The sequence below is a fragment of the Athene cunicularia genome, assembly GCF_003259725.1.
Source record: "Athene cunicularia isolate RWA chromosome 20 unlocalized genomic scaffold, athCun1 chr20_part1, whole genome shotgun sequence".
NCBI classification, from domain to species: domain Eukaryota; kingdom Metazoa; phylum Chordata; class Aves; order Strigiformes; family Strigidae; genus Athene; species Athene cunicularia.
In genome coordinates this window covers 11,402,018-11,416,010 of record NW_020799125.1, presented here as the reverse complement: position 1 = coordinate 11,416,010, position 13,993 = coordinate 11,402,018, and the positions used below count along the sequence as shown (strand labels likewise).

Sequence of the window (13,993 nt, the reverse complement as noted above, 5' to 3'; positions counted from 1 at the left end):
TACTAGCACTGTTTGTGTGTCAAACAGTGGAAAAGCCATCCTAATTTTTCTCTCAACAACCCCATGGACTGATGCACTAACTATTTCACCAAGGTGCAGGATGCCAATGTCACAGAGCAGTTCTACACAGCAGCAGCAGGATCCAAAGCCCAGCTCTACAAATCCTAAACTAGTGCTGCTGTTACTGTCTCACAGGACACCACCAAAGCAAATTCAGGCCTTTAAATTTAGAAAAGGTTTTGTTTTCTGGTCTAAATATTTTTTTTCTTGAACACAGTGCATTACAAATCCAACTACTCAGGTGGAAGGTTAATTTTAGATTCAGTTCACCTAAAAGACTGTTCTTCCTCACTGCATTCCCAAGTCAGCAGAGGGCAATCAGTGACGTATAAACATAGCAACAGTTTAGATTGAAAGTGTAGATTGTTGGCTTAAAATGTTAATCACTCAGTTGTAACTGGGCAAAGATTAGGTAGAATAATCAAGTTCACCCAGGCTGTCAATGTAACAAAAAACTTTAGATTATAAAGTTTTAAAAATTAACGCAACAAAAAGCAAACTTGCATAAAGACCTAGTTAAGGGCAACCATAAAGGAATGGCCATCCTAACGCAACCTTCTCCTCTTGTTTAAGAGCAGAGCCAGTTTTAAAGGGGCTCGAGATTCATTCAGCTGACTTGCCTAACACCTTCAGTCTAACCCTGACTTAACAGTATTAATGACACAGTTATGAGAAATTAGACTGCCATATAGAGTTCCTTTTTTTATTACCTTTTCTATAAATCCCCTCCATGTAAAGCATTGGCAGCCCTTAGCAAGATCAGCACACCTGCAAAATCTGACTCCGAGTGATGGTGGCTCACCAAACCTGGGCTAGAATATGCAGTCTCGAGAGTAGGTTTTGACCTGTTCCTAGATACTGTCAACACACAGCAAATAAACTGTAAACACTCATGCAACTCTTGGCCCTCTTGAATATCAAAATAAAATAAACACTGTTGCTATGCATTTGATCATGCCATGCTTGAATCACTCCTGTTAGAGAGCTTCTCAGAGGATCTGTAGCTGCCTAGACTACTTCACTGCTTGCTCAACATCCTTCCCTCCTTGAAATACCTCCCTAACAGATGAATAAAGAGGTTCCTTCTCAAGCATTTCAAACAGAACAGGAGGCAACAAGTGTAAGCCAAGAAAATGGAATTCCTTTAATACTGTTTCCAGAAAAAACTATGAGAAAAACTATGAGAAAAAGGCAACAAGAACAGAAGAACTAAGTTACACAAGGCAGTCCTCCCACACAACAAGCACCTAGATTTAGACATTTCCAAAGGTCTGGAGCAAGTACAAAGGCACACATGAAACAAAGAAACAGATGGAAGGAGTCTGAACTAACCTCAAGAGCAAGTTAGGAGCACACCAAGTATCATAGCAATTCAGATCATTATCATGAAACACAAGTGCTTTTGAAAGAAAGACAAAGTACGTGAGAAATTATTCTATCAACTGGTTACAGTATTTTGACAGATAAAGACACTAAGTCAGAGAACAGAAATGTATTAATGTCACAACACACACACATCTTACCAGCTCTCAATTTACTTCAAGGTCAAAAAACAAATGATGGGTACAAAAGCACAAGAATAAAAGAAATTAACAACAACAACAAAAAAAAAATAATGCAGGAAAAAGTCCCTCTTCAGATTGCTTCAAAGTTCCTGCCCTAAGCAAACAGTTCATACAGGTTAAACCAATGAAGCACTGTGTTGTTAATTCTGAAGAGAAAGATTCACCTAAAGATCAGCCCACCACAGGCTTTCTTGTTTAAAATCACGTAGTAGGATAAAGGCATCCAGAAACAACATATAGGAATATTTGAAAAACTGGACAAAATCCTGAAGCAGTAATCTATCTATCTATCTATCTATCTATCTATCTATCTATCTATCTATCTATCTATCTATCTATCACAGATATAGATATTTTGCTTACTGAAAGTATTGGAAGTTTAAACCTCAATTTTTCAAAGATATCAATGTTATTATAAGGTCCCTGTATGGAAGAAGTCAATCTATTTATTATCAAAATCTTAGATGAAATATGCATAAACAGCTATTTCATTCAGACACACAGAACCACACAAAACTCTATTCCCAACACTAATAGCAAATTTATCCAGGACATGCCTTGTGGACAAAAGCTCCACAACTTTTCTACCAAAGTTCTAAATCAAAAGAAAGCTCTACTGCAAACCTTTGAAGCCTGGTTTTGTTAGATTTACAATTCCCCAAATATTATACTACAAACACCACAGACTACCAATTCCTCCCTTCTCCCCACAACAAGAAAAGCACTACTGAAGTTTACTCTTAGGAGAAAATGAAAAGCATACGGCTCGTTCAAATTCCTTGGACCAGACCATAAAGCAAAGACAGACTAATTATCAAATTCCTGTGGCAGCAATGAACAATAACTTACCCAATATACTCTTACCATGCTTTACTTTCCCTGGCTTAACGAAATCGAAGCAACTAAAGAGCCAGAATTAAAGCAATCTTAGAAGCAGGCTGCCACTGCTGACATACGTCTTTGCGTCTCTCTGACCATAGGGGATTTGCTCATAGACCTAGTAGTTTTACTGAAAGCATCCCCTACGAGAAGTTACAGTGCCTTTAGTCCAGGCTATTTTATACAGCACTGCTGCCAACCACCACTCATGTTCGCATTAAGGCACTTTATCGAGGACTTCGCACCCGTGGAACAGCACACTTGAAGGTCTGTATCTATAACACCAGCAAGAATAGCGAAGATGTCACTACTACAATTTCCTAATAAGATTACAGCTTGTTTTCAGTAACACAGCAATCAGTTCATCAAGATCTTCCATTATGCAAGCAGCTTGGGGAGCAGCGTCATTTAAGGTTGTTTTGAAGAAGCCTGTTCTGCAAGTGATAAAGAGGACGTGCCAGAGAGCTCTGCATGTGTGCAGTAATTCATACCAGCTCCAGCTTTCCCCCACTCCAACAACAACAAGGCACTCCCCAACTCCTGTCCTGGCATCCCTACTGACACCAGAAAGACAAAACAGCGAACCTTTGCCCAGTGCTACGGGGAATGAAAGATGAATCCTGACACTTTTGTGTAACGTACTGCACCTCCATCACTTTCTGTGCTGGACCCAGAGATGACCTCCACCACAGGACTGGGAGTTTTAAATAACTGATACTGTCAGGTCATTTTTAAATAAACTTAAGGAACTTGTATTTGCATGTTAGAATTTACCTGACAATAAGTATTTCTATCAATGTATTTAAGGGCAAAGAAACTCCATCCCAACATCTGTCTCAGGCCTTCACCAGGAGCAGGCTTGTCTCCACTCTGTCTAGTAAGGGTCTAAATAAGCAAGCTAAGGAATAGTCAAATTTGCCTGTAATTACAGATATGCCTGGAGGTGTCTCAGACCGAAACCCAGAGCAGAACAAACACCAGATTGATGAGCCCATGTAGATACAGCCAAATTAAAAATATTCAAAGCCACATTTAGTTTAGTCTATTAGCTGGGTGTCTGTCCCATCGCACTAGGGTTTGTTTTGGCCTCCAAAGACATAAGCCATGTTCTCTGTATGTGTTTTTTGTTTCACTGCAAGGTCACTGCATACAAGCCCGTTGTTCACTTGCCCCGTGCGAGCATGGTAACCCAAACAGGAAAGGGCTTTCATTGACACAGAAATCCGGCTGCAAGAAAGGGGTACCTGGCCAAAACAAAGCTTTAGGAGTACTGCAACCTTCAATGAAATTGTGAATTGGTAAGCCCGATCTCCTGGATGATTCTACAAGAATCATCAGTTAGAAGGTGGCCCTCTCATCCCTATTTCTATCCTCACACACTCCACTGAATCCACGTGTGTTTAAACATGCAAGCAGCTTTGTCCACTCAGCAGCCACAAAGATCCAGTCTGCCGTTCAAGTTCCACCATCCAGCACAACGCCAGGATGCCAAAACCCACAGACCAGTTCGCACGGGGTTGCCATCCCCCCAGACCAGCAGCACTGGCTACAGACAGGAGCTCCCGCACACTTGCTCTCCCCGGCACCCCCTCCTCGGCAGGGGAGCTGCCCTGGGCTTGCTCCAGCCGCCGCGAGGCTGAGCCTGTGCTCGGCATCCCCACGAAGCAGCTGGCACAGACCAACAGCCCTGTAGCGACTTGGCTGTCACAGCCCTGTAGCACTCGATGCCAGGGATTTTGCCGAGGCCAGAATGAGTCAATACCTCCCAGTTACTAAACGCATCCTCAAAACATGCTACCGTTATGTCAGATAAGACACCCTTACTTTACTTCCATCGCTGCTGTGACTTTAGGCAAGATGTTAAACCCCTGCACACCTCAGCTGCCCAGCTTAGGGTCAAAGGGGGTGTGGAACCACATGGCTTTCAGATGAAAGGCTGCTAGTATGTTTGAATCCTTTACAAAAAGGCTGTGAATTTTTGTGTGATCACTCATTAATGCCAAGGCTTCTTACAAAAGCAGGGATTCACACAAACTAAATATTTGCCCTACAAGTTCTTTAGTGATGAATTTAGAGTAAATCAGGATTATAGAACTCATTCTCATTTCTTGTTGTAGCCCATTCTAGCACCCATACCTACACCACAGCTGAGAACGAGCAATTCTAAGTGATTGCTCAGATGTATGGGAACAGGCAAGAGACTGTTAAGAGGTCACAAGAGTAACCTGCTGACCAGCACAAAGTAAGGAGTGGTTGAGAGATGTGGTGGAATCAAGCTATGCTTCATGCATGAGAGGTTTAGGGATGCAGGAAGATGGGAAGCACAGTCATAAGCTCCTTGCTTGGGCTTCTCAGGTAAGAATTATTACACATAAGACAAAGTGCTTACATTGCCATGAGAAGCCTGGCCTTGGTTGAGATTTATAAATAATTCTATAATTAATAACTGGAGTGCTGCCTGGGAGCCCAGGGCCACTGAGCCCAGGGCCACAAGCCACCTCAGGTACCACAAGCTTTACAGCTCTGAGAGGAGGAGCACGAGGGAGAGCGAGCCAGCAATGGCTTTTCCTCAGCACTGCTTTGGAGGCACATCACTGCTGCCAGGTAAGCCCAAGTGTCTTAATGGGAAACCAACAAGCATGCCACAGTCACTGCTGCAAAAATAAACAGTCATTATAGTCAATTAATTAGAAGACCAGGATGGCTGGTGTATCATTGCCTTATTGTATAGGCATGTTGTAGGTTAGCCCTGGCAGAGAGGCTTAGTTACACATACAGGACATGCTTCACCTGCCAGTGCAGCCTGAATGAACAGATACCAACTGCCACTTGCTATGAATTAAGTGTTGTGGTCAAAGTTAGTGAGCAAATTCAGGGTTCCTGCCATAGCACTTCTTCAGACCTGACCACAGAGGTATTCTGGCACCGGTACAGACACTGGAACTCAACTAACTTGTCTAGCGAAAACCAGAAGTTGTTACTAAATATTTTGATTTTTATCAAAGAATACTCAAGGTGCTAATCTAGTTCTCTTACACATAGGTAATTTTAAAATAATTTAATATATTACTCCTCTGTCACTCCCACTAAGATTTTTTTTTTTTAATCTCAAATTTTGCCTGTGATCTTTTAAAGATTTCCTTTCTTGCTTCTACATACAAGGTCAAAGCAGACTAGGAAAAATAAATCAGAAACATGAAAATGTGAGCTATGATTAGAAATAAAATCACTTGAATACATTCACACAAAACCAACAGGTTAAGATTACTGCAGCAGGGAGTTCTGAAACTTGGTGCAGCTTCTAAGCTGATGCAAATACATGTTAGATGAAGTTGTAAGTCATTTAATGTCATTTAGGCACAACACAGTACAGTGTTTCTCAAGTAGATCAATTTTGTTGTATCCTTTAGTATGTGGGCTTTGCACAGTATAAATCTGAAGTTCTTACCCTTATACGATTTTACAAATCACTGAACAGCCCTCAAAGCTCACAGGCTGCCAGGGCAGCGTTACTTCTGAGTCACAAGGAAACACGCAGTCTGCATCTCACCCTGCCAGTCACGCACGCACCCCCAGATCCCACTCCCACTGCTCGCTGCACTCCTTCCAATTACAGAGTTAATACCAAAAAAACCCAAACCAAGGGGGTGGGGTGTTAAAAGGTTTCCTTTCAGGACCAAGGCAGTCAAAGCACAGTTTTAAAGAGCATGTTATAGCCTGCTCACCTCTCGAAATTTACCCTGTTTCCACCTGTCCTGCCCCAGGTACTGCCCTGCCCTCGGGGTGGAGGGGGGCAGCGATCACCCCGTACCCACCGCCACGCTCCGTACCTGCCGAGCCGGGCACAGCGCGCTGGCCAGACTGGTGCCAGCACCCCTCGGGCGCTGGGGATCCCACTGCTGGCCACCCCCGAGCCACGTGTGCCACGCTTGTCCATGTCCAGCTGCGGAGGAGCGCGGCCGTCAGTCCACCCGCGCCCCTCCGCTGTCGAGTCGAGGAGCGGCTGCCGAGCCTCGTGGTTGATAAGGAAGAGCCACTCCTCATCACCCGCAAGGTGCCAACCGGGCGGCCGGGAGCATCCTCCCCTCCCTCCCCACATCCCCCCGCCCGCGGAAGCGAGCAGAAGTGACAGCAAATCCACCTGCGCCTTCCCGGGAGCGGTGCCCGGGGCTGAGCCGCCCACGGCTGGGACGCGGGCTGAAGGACACGGCCCACAGCCAGCACCCAGCGCCCACGGTAAGCAGAAAATAGCAAGGAGTTATTTCGAAGCCTGGACTGAAGCTAAGGCTCGCTAAACATTAACTCAAGCCTCAGCCACGTGAAGAAGTAACTCCCAAAGGGAGCACTGGAAAGGAGGAGTCAAACGGTGTATTTGCTCCTCGAAACTGTACTTCTCTGAAGTAAGAGGACATCAAGAGGAGCACAAAAGATCTCCTGGGGGACTCAGGGGAGGCAGCAAAAAACCTGAATGCTTATTAAAAAAAGCAAACTCAGCATTTCCTCCCGTAGCTGAGCAGTGAGTAAATCCCAGCTGGGTGTCAGACGCTGGTGTTGAAAGAGCAGCGTAAACCCGTAACACCCACAGAGAATATTTTGCAAGATCCAGATCCTTTAAAATCTCAACAAGAAGCAACACACAAGCAAGCTAAGGGTTAAAGCAATCCGATTCCCCAGGACCATCGTAACAGGTTTTGTTCGTTCTTTGTTATTCCCTCCACTAAACCTTTCACAGCGTTTCTGTAACTTCCCTCTCCTCTTAACATTTACTCTCCTAATCCTGAAGTTAAAGGGACAAACCAGTCATTTATTTAAAGTTTCCTTAACAAAGACACGTAAAGCTTCTCCAGCACAGGTAATAACCCTGCTCTTCTTTTCCAATATTCCCAGTAAAACTGGATCTATGGCTCAGCCTGCTCCGCCTGCAAACGGCTTAAAGGGCAGCACCAGCTATTTTAGAGACAATCCCTCATAAAAGCATGCAAAGAGGCCATCTCAGTTTTGTTCCCTCCCCATGAAGGCAGCTATTTTTCCAGCCACTTTCACCCCACCTTGCGAACATGCAGCCGATCTGCTGCAGAAGGAACGCTGCCCGACTGCCCAAACGTCAGCCCCCGGGCAGGTGGAGGGAGGGTATTTGGTCTGGGATGCTTAAAACTCCCCAAGCTAAGTTTGCAAAAACACATCATGGGAATTCCCCCCCACACCCCCAACTTTCTCTCCTTACTCCCAGTTCTTGCAAAAGTTTATTCCTCTCCCCAAAATTTTAGACGCTGGGAAGCAAACCAAGAGGACAGCCCCCCAGCGAGGAGGAACCTCCCGGCCGGCCGAAGGTGGGTCTTTCTCCAGGTGACTGAATGTGCCTGTGGGAAAGCTCCTGTGTATGGTGGGAGCTAGAGCTGGCTTCTCTTGGCTCACTCCTCTTCCCAGGAAACCCACAGGCTTTGCATATACATCGTGTGTAATCTTTCTTACTTAGCTTATTCACTACAAGTGGTCCTTATGAGAATCATAAGGGATCGATTTCAAAACTCAGGTTATCCATATAGCTCCCTCCTCCACCAGCTCCAAACCAAGATAAACCACAGAATGTACCAGTGTGTGAAATCCACAGTTAGAACCAAAGCCCATCCATGAGCCACAGCTTTTACAACAGCACTGAACTATACACAGGCAGCGTATTAGCACAGAATGGTTTTGGTTGCAAAGGACCTTACAGATCACCCAGTTCTACCCCCCCTGCCATGGGCAGGGACACTTTCCACCAGCCCAGGTTGCCCAAAGCCCCGTCCAACCTGGCCTTGAACACTGCCAGGGAGGGGGCAGCCACAGCTTCTCTGGGCAACCTGTGCCAGGGCCTCACCACCCTCATGGTAAAGAATTTCTTCTTTATATCTAATTATATGCATTCATCCAATAATAAAGACCTTAGCGACGTGCAAAAAGCAAATCAAAACAATTCTGATGCTTTCATTCAGGTACACAGACAACGGTTGCTGCAAAGCTACATCAGACACACAAACCGCCCAGGGTTTGAGACATAGGAGGGAAGAGCAAGGAGGGATGACAACAAAAACATCTATGAGAAGAGATATGGCTGCTCTAAGCTTTTCTGTGTTTACAAACTCAGGAAAGCATTAATTCTCCCCAGGGAGCACCCAGCCTTTCCAATAAGCTTGCCACCGAGCACACCTTGCCCCGAAACAAGCCGTTGGGTTTCAGGGCATTACTTCTCCTCTGTGCAACAGCACATCTGAGCTGCCATTACTGCAAATAGCTGGGCACAACAGGCCACAACTACGTTTCTTTTACCCCTCAGCTATGTTCCTTCTTATGACATTTCTTTTAATAACTTCAGCCAGCTGCTTGTCCTCTTTGACCAGTAGATTTTCAGACAGGCTGACAGTCAAGTCACTCATACGAGTGAGCTTTATCATTGCAGGTTTCCAATGCAGCAATAACAATTCAGCCGGGCACGTTGCACACTGAGGTGAATTTAAAGTATTCAGAATGAAAACAGGATTCTTTAACAGTACATTCAGCTTTGATTACTCATATAAAGCAGCACACCAGCATTACTGAAAGTTTAAGATCTCTGTGGATAATAATAGCTGCACTATCATCTACAGCCTTTCATGTATTCACTCCTGTCTGGACTTTGGTTATTCATGCAATTCGAGAGGAATAATCAGCAAGTTCATTTCCTAGCTTGTGAGAAAAGAGATGGAGGAATAGGATACGAGGCCAGCTGAGTCTACATTTTCAGATGGAGTGAACCAGGATAACTATCTTCAAGCTCTCCAGCATGTTTCATGCTCCAGGACAATCTTCCTGGCATCATTAGAGATGGACCAAGCTCACAAGGACGAGATCATCTGGATCACAGGAGCTGAATCTTACTCAAATATGGAGACAAAGGAACATACCAATGCTCTCAGCAGCCAATTAGTTCAAATGAATCACTGGTACAGACCCAGCACTGTTATCATCACAGCTTCAGTGCATGAGTTATTTCTGAAGATATCTACACATCCTGCCAAGCTGACATGACTTGGCTCGCTCAGTAAACCTGATTTTTTTCAGGACCAAAAAGGAGAGGCAAAAACATCCAACACACTTTTGGATAATTGGGAAGTTCAGCTGGGCAAAACATGTGCAGGCTGGAGACCTGAAGACAACAGGAATCCTCTGCCAGACCACAGGGACCCCACAGCTGGGAGACCTGCCTCTGAACGCTGCCTGACAGGGCTCTGCATCAGTGCCTTCAGGTCAGCTTGAACACAATGTTCATGAGCTGCATCGCAAGATCTAATGCAGCATTACATTTTTCAAGCATCCCCTGAGTAATCTGTTACCATAAAAATCAAATGCAAGTGAAAGACACTGCAATGTAAAGTAGAGTGGAAAAACCTGAACAGAGATGAAATCTCTAACATGCGATTCTTTTTTCTCCTGCAGGTTTATTCTTACAGACTGTAACATTAGGAAAGCCTGAAAATTTATCCCCGCTCCACCCCATCACATACCAAGAAAATCCTCAAGTAGCGTTACCTATCCATCACGTGGATCCATTAAGAGGAAGAGATTATTACAGTTTCTGGAGTCACTGAGGCGGTGAGATTATCCAAGTCCCAGCTTGTTCCCAGTCTGCCAGGGAGGCAGCACCCAGGCTGTGGCCTGGGGCCAAGAACTAAGTTGCAATCATGTCTGGGTAACAGGCACCAGCTCCAGCAGCCGCCCCACAATGCCGGCTGGCTCTGCTCTGTCCTGAGCTGGGACATCGAACAAGCATCTCTCAGCTCAACAGCTGTGAAGAAACAGCCACAGCAACACTCAGACCCTGCAAAGTGCTTCCGCCCCTGACTTTACTTCACAAGACAAAACCTAATTTGTCATCCTACTGGGAGAGATACTGGCATGCCACGGGAGCTGGGGTATCAACCCAGTGCAAGTGGAGAGGTAAAGCATCCCCTTCCCCAACTGCCCAACATCACCCCTTGGCTCTCTCTGCTCCACCCACACTTAGGGTGGCTCAGACCCTGCAGTGAACTGTCAGACCTCGATTACTGTAAAACCCAACCTGACTGCAGCCACAATCTCTGTGTCAGAGCACATAATCTGCTTTACTGCACCCAGGAGTTGTAACAAACAAAGGATTAAGTCTTCAGGCAGTGGACAAACAGCAACAACAGATGCTTCCTAAACTGAGATTGTTTGTATGCAGATGGTTATTAATCTCACATTTCAGAAAAAAAAAAAACAAACATTGGGCAAAGGAGGAGCCACTCATATCTGGCGGGATGTGATGCTGTAGTGGAGTGGGACTAGACAGCTGCCAGTCAAAGACAGAGGCACTTCATCACATTATCATCAGAAGCAGCAGCTCTGAGCAGAGATCACCAGACACGGGCCAGTGGCTGGGTACATGGCTGCTTCCCTCTGCCCACCCTGTTCAATGCTGTCACGGCTTGGGGGAGGGAAGGAGGAGGGGGGAAAAAAAAAATAAAATCATACACTCTTTAGACACAGATGTAGATTTAGATAAGTGAACTGCAAAGTTACTTAAACCTAATTGCTACTGTAAATGTAGTTTAAAACACCCAAAACATTTCCACTGCTCAAGGAAGAGATTTAACAATAGGAGGAAGCACTAAGATATAGCAGCTATTCTTAATACTCAAAAACACTTATTCTGATGAATAACCAAGACTTACTAATTTAAATTGAATATGTTTCTGCCTCCTGGGCATTTTCAGACTGTATAAAATTAGAAGTCTTAGTGGGTTTCTAAGGATGACCTTGTTTACCTCCCTATTCAAACACGTGCCTGAGATCTACCGGGTGCTGTGCCTTGCAAAGCCCTATCTTCCTTGCTGGACACTAAAGGCAGGAAGAAGTGACAGGCACCAGATTAATAACCACCGAGCTGCTTGTTCACTTCCTTCAAACACAGGGACCTTTTACCACTGCAACCGGCTGACCATGTGCTATACATCACTTCTAAGGTGTGATAGAAGAGAGGCAGATGGGGTGAAGGATCAGCAGTCAGTTCCCTCTTCGGCTGCAATGAGTAACCACCACCTCATGCCAGTCCAGCTACGTCAGCTGAGCTCACACGGGACTGGAGCCCACGCTGCAGAGCTTGCCCTCAGCACCACCTTCACGGAGCACTTTGCATCTCCTTTAATTTTCATAGAGAAAGAATATGCAAAAGCTCAAATTCCCAAGCTCTCATCCCAGCCCATTTCACAATCCCCATTTTGACTTTTGCAAGTTGGATTTTCTGTTGCCTTCAGGGAAATGGATGGGGCAACAGAGCTACAGATAGGAAGAGTGTCAGAAATGGATTATTTTACTCTGCTGCCCCAGGTCTCAGCCCAAAGATGTGATGGATTAGGTTGTCATCTTGTTTATTTCCTGCGCCATAATAACACGCAGCAGGATAGGCTCCATGGGCTGAACTCACCATGAGTCAGTGTGTTCTCGGGCATCCCATAGGAGTTACTGCCCAAAGAACGCCAAACATCCACTCCTGAAAGAAGAGAACTCATGCACATGGCATGGCCCCACCATCAGTGCAAAGCAAATGGTTCACAGCTACCACAGTTATGAGACAGCTAAACAATAGCTACTGATAGCTTGACTCAGATAAGCTAGAGTTTTAGCAAGGATGGTAAGACAAGAGGAGGAGAAAAGCAGGAGTGACCTGATCAACTAAGCTATTTATTAGAAGTGAAACACCTGAAGACCAGAGCATGGACTAAAACCAAATGCAGTCTTCAAAGCAATGTCTCAGGGTTTTTTTTGATAGATTTTAGCATCTCACAGTTTTAAAAATGTCCTCAGAAATTTTTATATTGGGTCAGACTAGCTGAAACTACTTCGGAGATTAGGCTGGAACGCCCTCTGCGTTACTGAAGCATCTCTTGTTGAATGATTACAATAAAAACTAAATCCACTTATTAAAAATTCAAGATCCAGAGAAAAATATTACCAAATAGGTCCCCACACACTGTCCCTACACACGTAGATATAGGGCATTTACTTGGGAATGAAATGCCACCATGCAATCTGTGGGTAGGGCATCCATCAGCCTCTGAGCAGGGGAACAGAACAATACCCCACTCCCAAAGGGAGTAGCATTTTTACAGATCCCAATTGCTCAATCAATTATTTCCAAAATAAAAAGAAAATTTAATACAGAAGTCACAGAAGTTCTTATTTAGCAGTCAGGCAACAGTAAGTGCCAATTATTCCACTCATAAGCAACAGTTACGCTTGTACTCAAAAGTGCCAACATTTATCTTAAGAGGCTTCTGTTCTATTTTGTCATCTAGTAACAGGTCCATCAGGAGGAATCCAAATACCTCTGTGTGTGGACAGATTACAAGTGGCCCATAATTTATATTTACGGGCATTGTCCTCATTTGTCCTCTAGAAGAGAATGAGAACAGAAACAGAACTGGGTTGCTGCTTTAAAGGCTCAGAAGGTTTTTGTTTTGGTTTTTTTTTTTCACAAAAAAAGTCAGCTGTCACTATTTTTGCGATGCTGGCAACCTGCTCTGAAGTCACCACACACAGCTTGTTTGTACTAGTTTCGTCTATAAATGATACAACAGCTGGAACAAAACTGCTTGAGATGCTGAACCTGATTGCACAATACAGCGCACAGCTCTTACAGAGCTATTAGTAGCCAAGAGTTTTAACTCATTAGGAGAGGACTTGTTTTTCCAAATTATTCATGACGAAGTTTAATTACACAAGTCTTCATGAAAACCAGAATCGGAAGATTGCAGGCATCATTGAGGATTTAGAGGACAGTAAGGGGATGAAAGAGCTTGCTATAGACATTTCCAAACAGCTTTGTAGTGGGGGAATTTAAGGGAAGAACAACACATGGCAGGGGAGGTTAGCAGTGCAAGATCATCTCAAAGGTCGGTCAGACACTAGAGTAGTGCCCATAAATCCTCACATGCTGTTTACTCTTGTATAAAACCCCACTGCCCTAACTGCAGGGCCAAAGAGGAGATCACACAAAGTATCAGGTATCAACTTCAAGTGATGTTGAAAGGCAGATTTTTATTCTTCAGTTTAGACCCAGTGTGCAAGTTTAGAGTAACACGGTGCTGTTGCAAAGGCAAAAAGAAGACAGCACACAGATCATCCACTGAATAAGCACAGTGAATCCAACAAGCAAAACAATTCAGGTCAGAGTCGCAGGTGAGTTGAAAACTAAAAAGAGTACGTAAAAGTCCACTTAAAGACATATACACAAGCAGATGAACTACAGCAACAATGTTTTTACCTCACAGCTCTGCAAGTCTGATGAACTCTCAAAACCAAACTGACATTCAGGACTATACATTTTAACCAGGCTGGTCTAAACAAATGGACGTTTTCTGACACAGGCATCACTTGACTGTGGCTGCTGACTTGGCCCCTGCTCAGGTTTTGGCCCAACACACAGCTCATGCTGATAGAGCTCAGCCTGG

The 13,993-nt window shown here is 44.6% G+C and overlaps 1 protein-coding gene across 1 annotated transcript in view; it reads right to left on the bottom strand.

The window, feature by feature from the left end:
* ARHGAP40 (Rho GTPase activating protein 40) overlaps window positions 1–6,607 on the bottom strand; it is a 29,260-nt gene extending 22,653 nt beyond the window's left edge. The window contains exon 1 of the mRNA XM_026862251.1: window positions 6,335–6,607. Within this exon, the coding sequence (XP_026718052.1) occupies window positions 6,335–6,603 (269 nt within the window). The 5' untranslated portion in view covers window positions 6,604–6,607. The remainder of the gene's footprint in view (window positions 1–6,334) is intronic.
* Window positions 6,608–13,993: the final 7,386 nt, after the last annotated feature.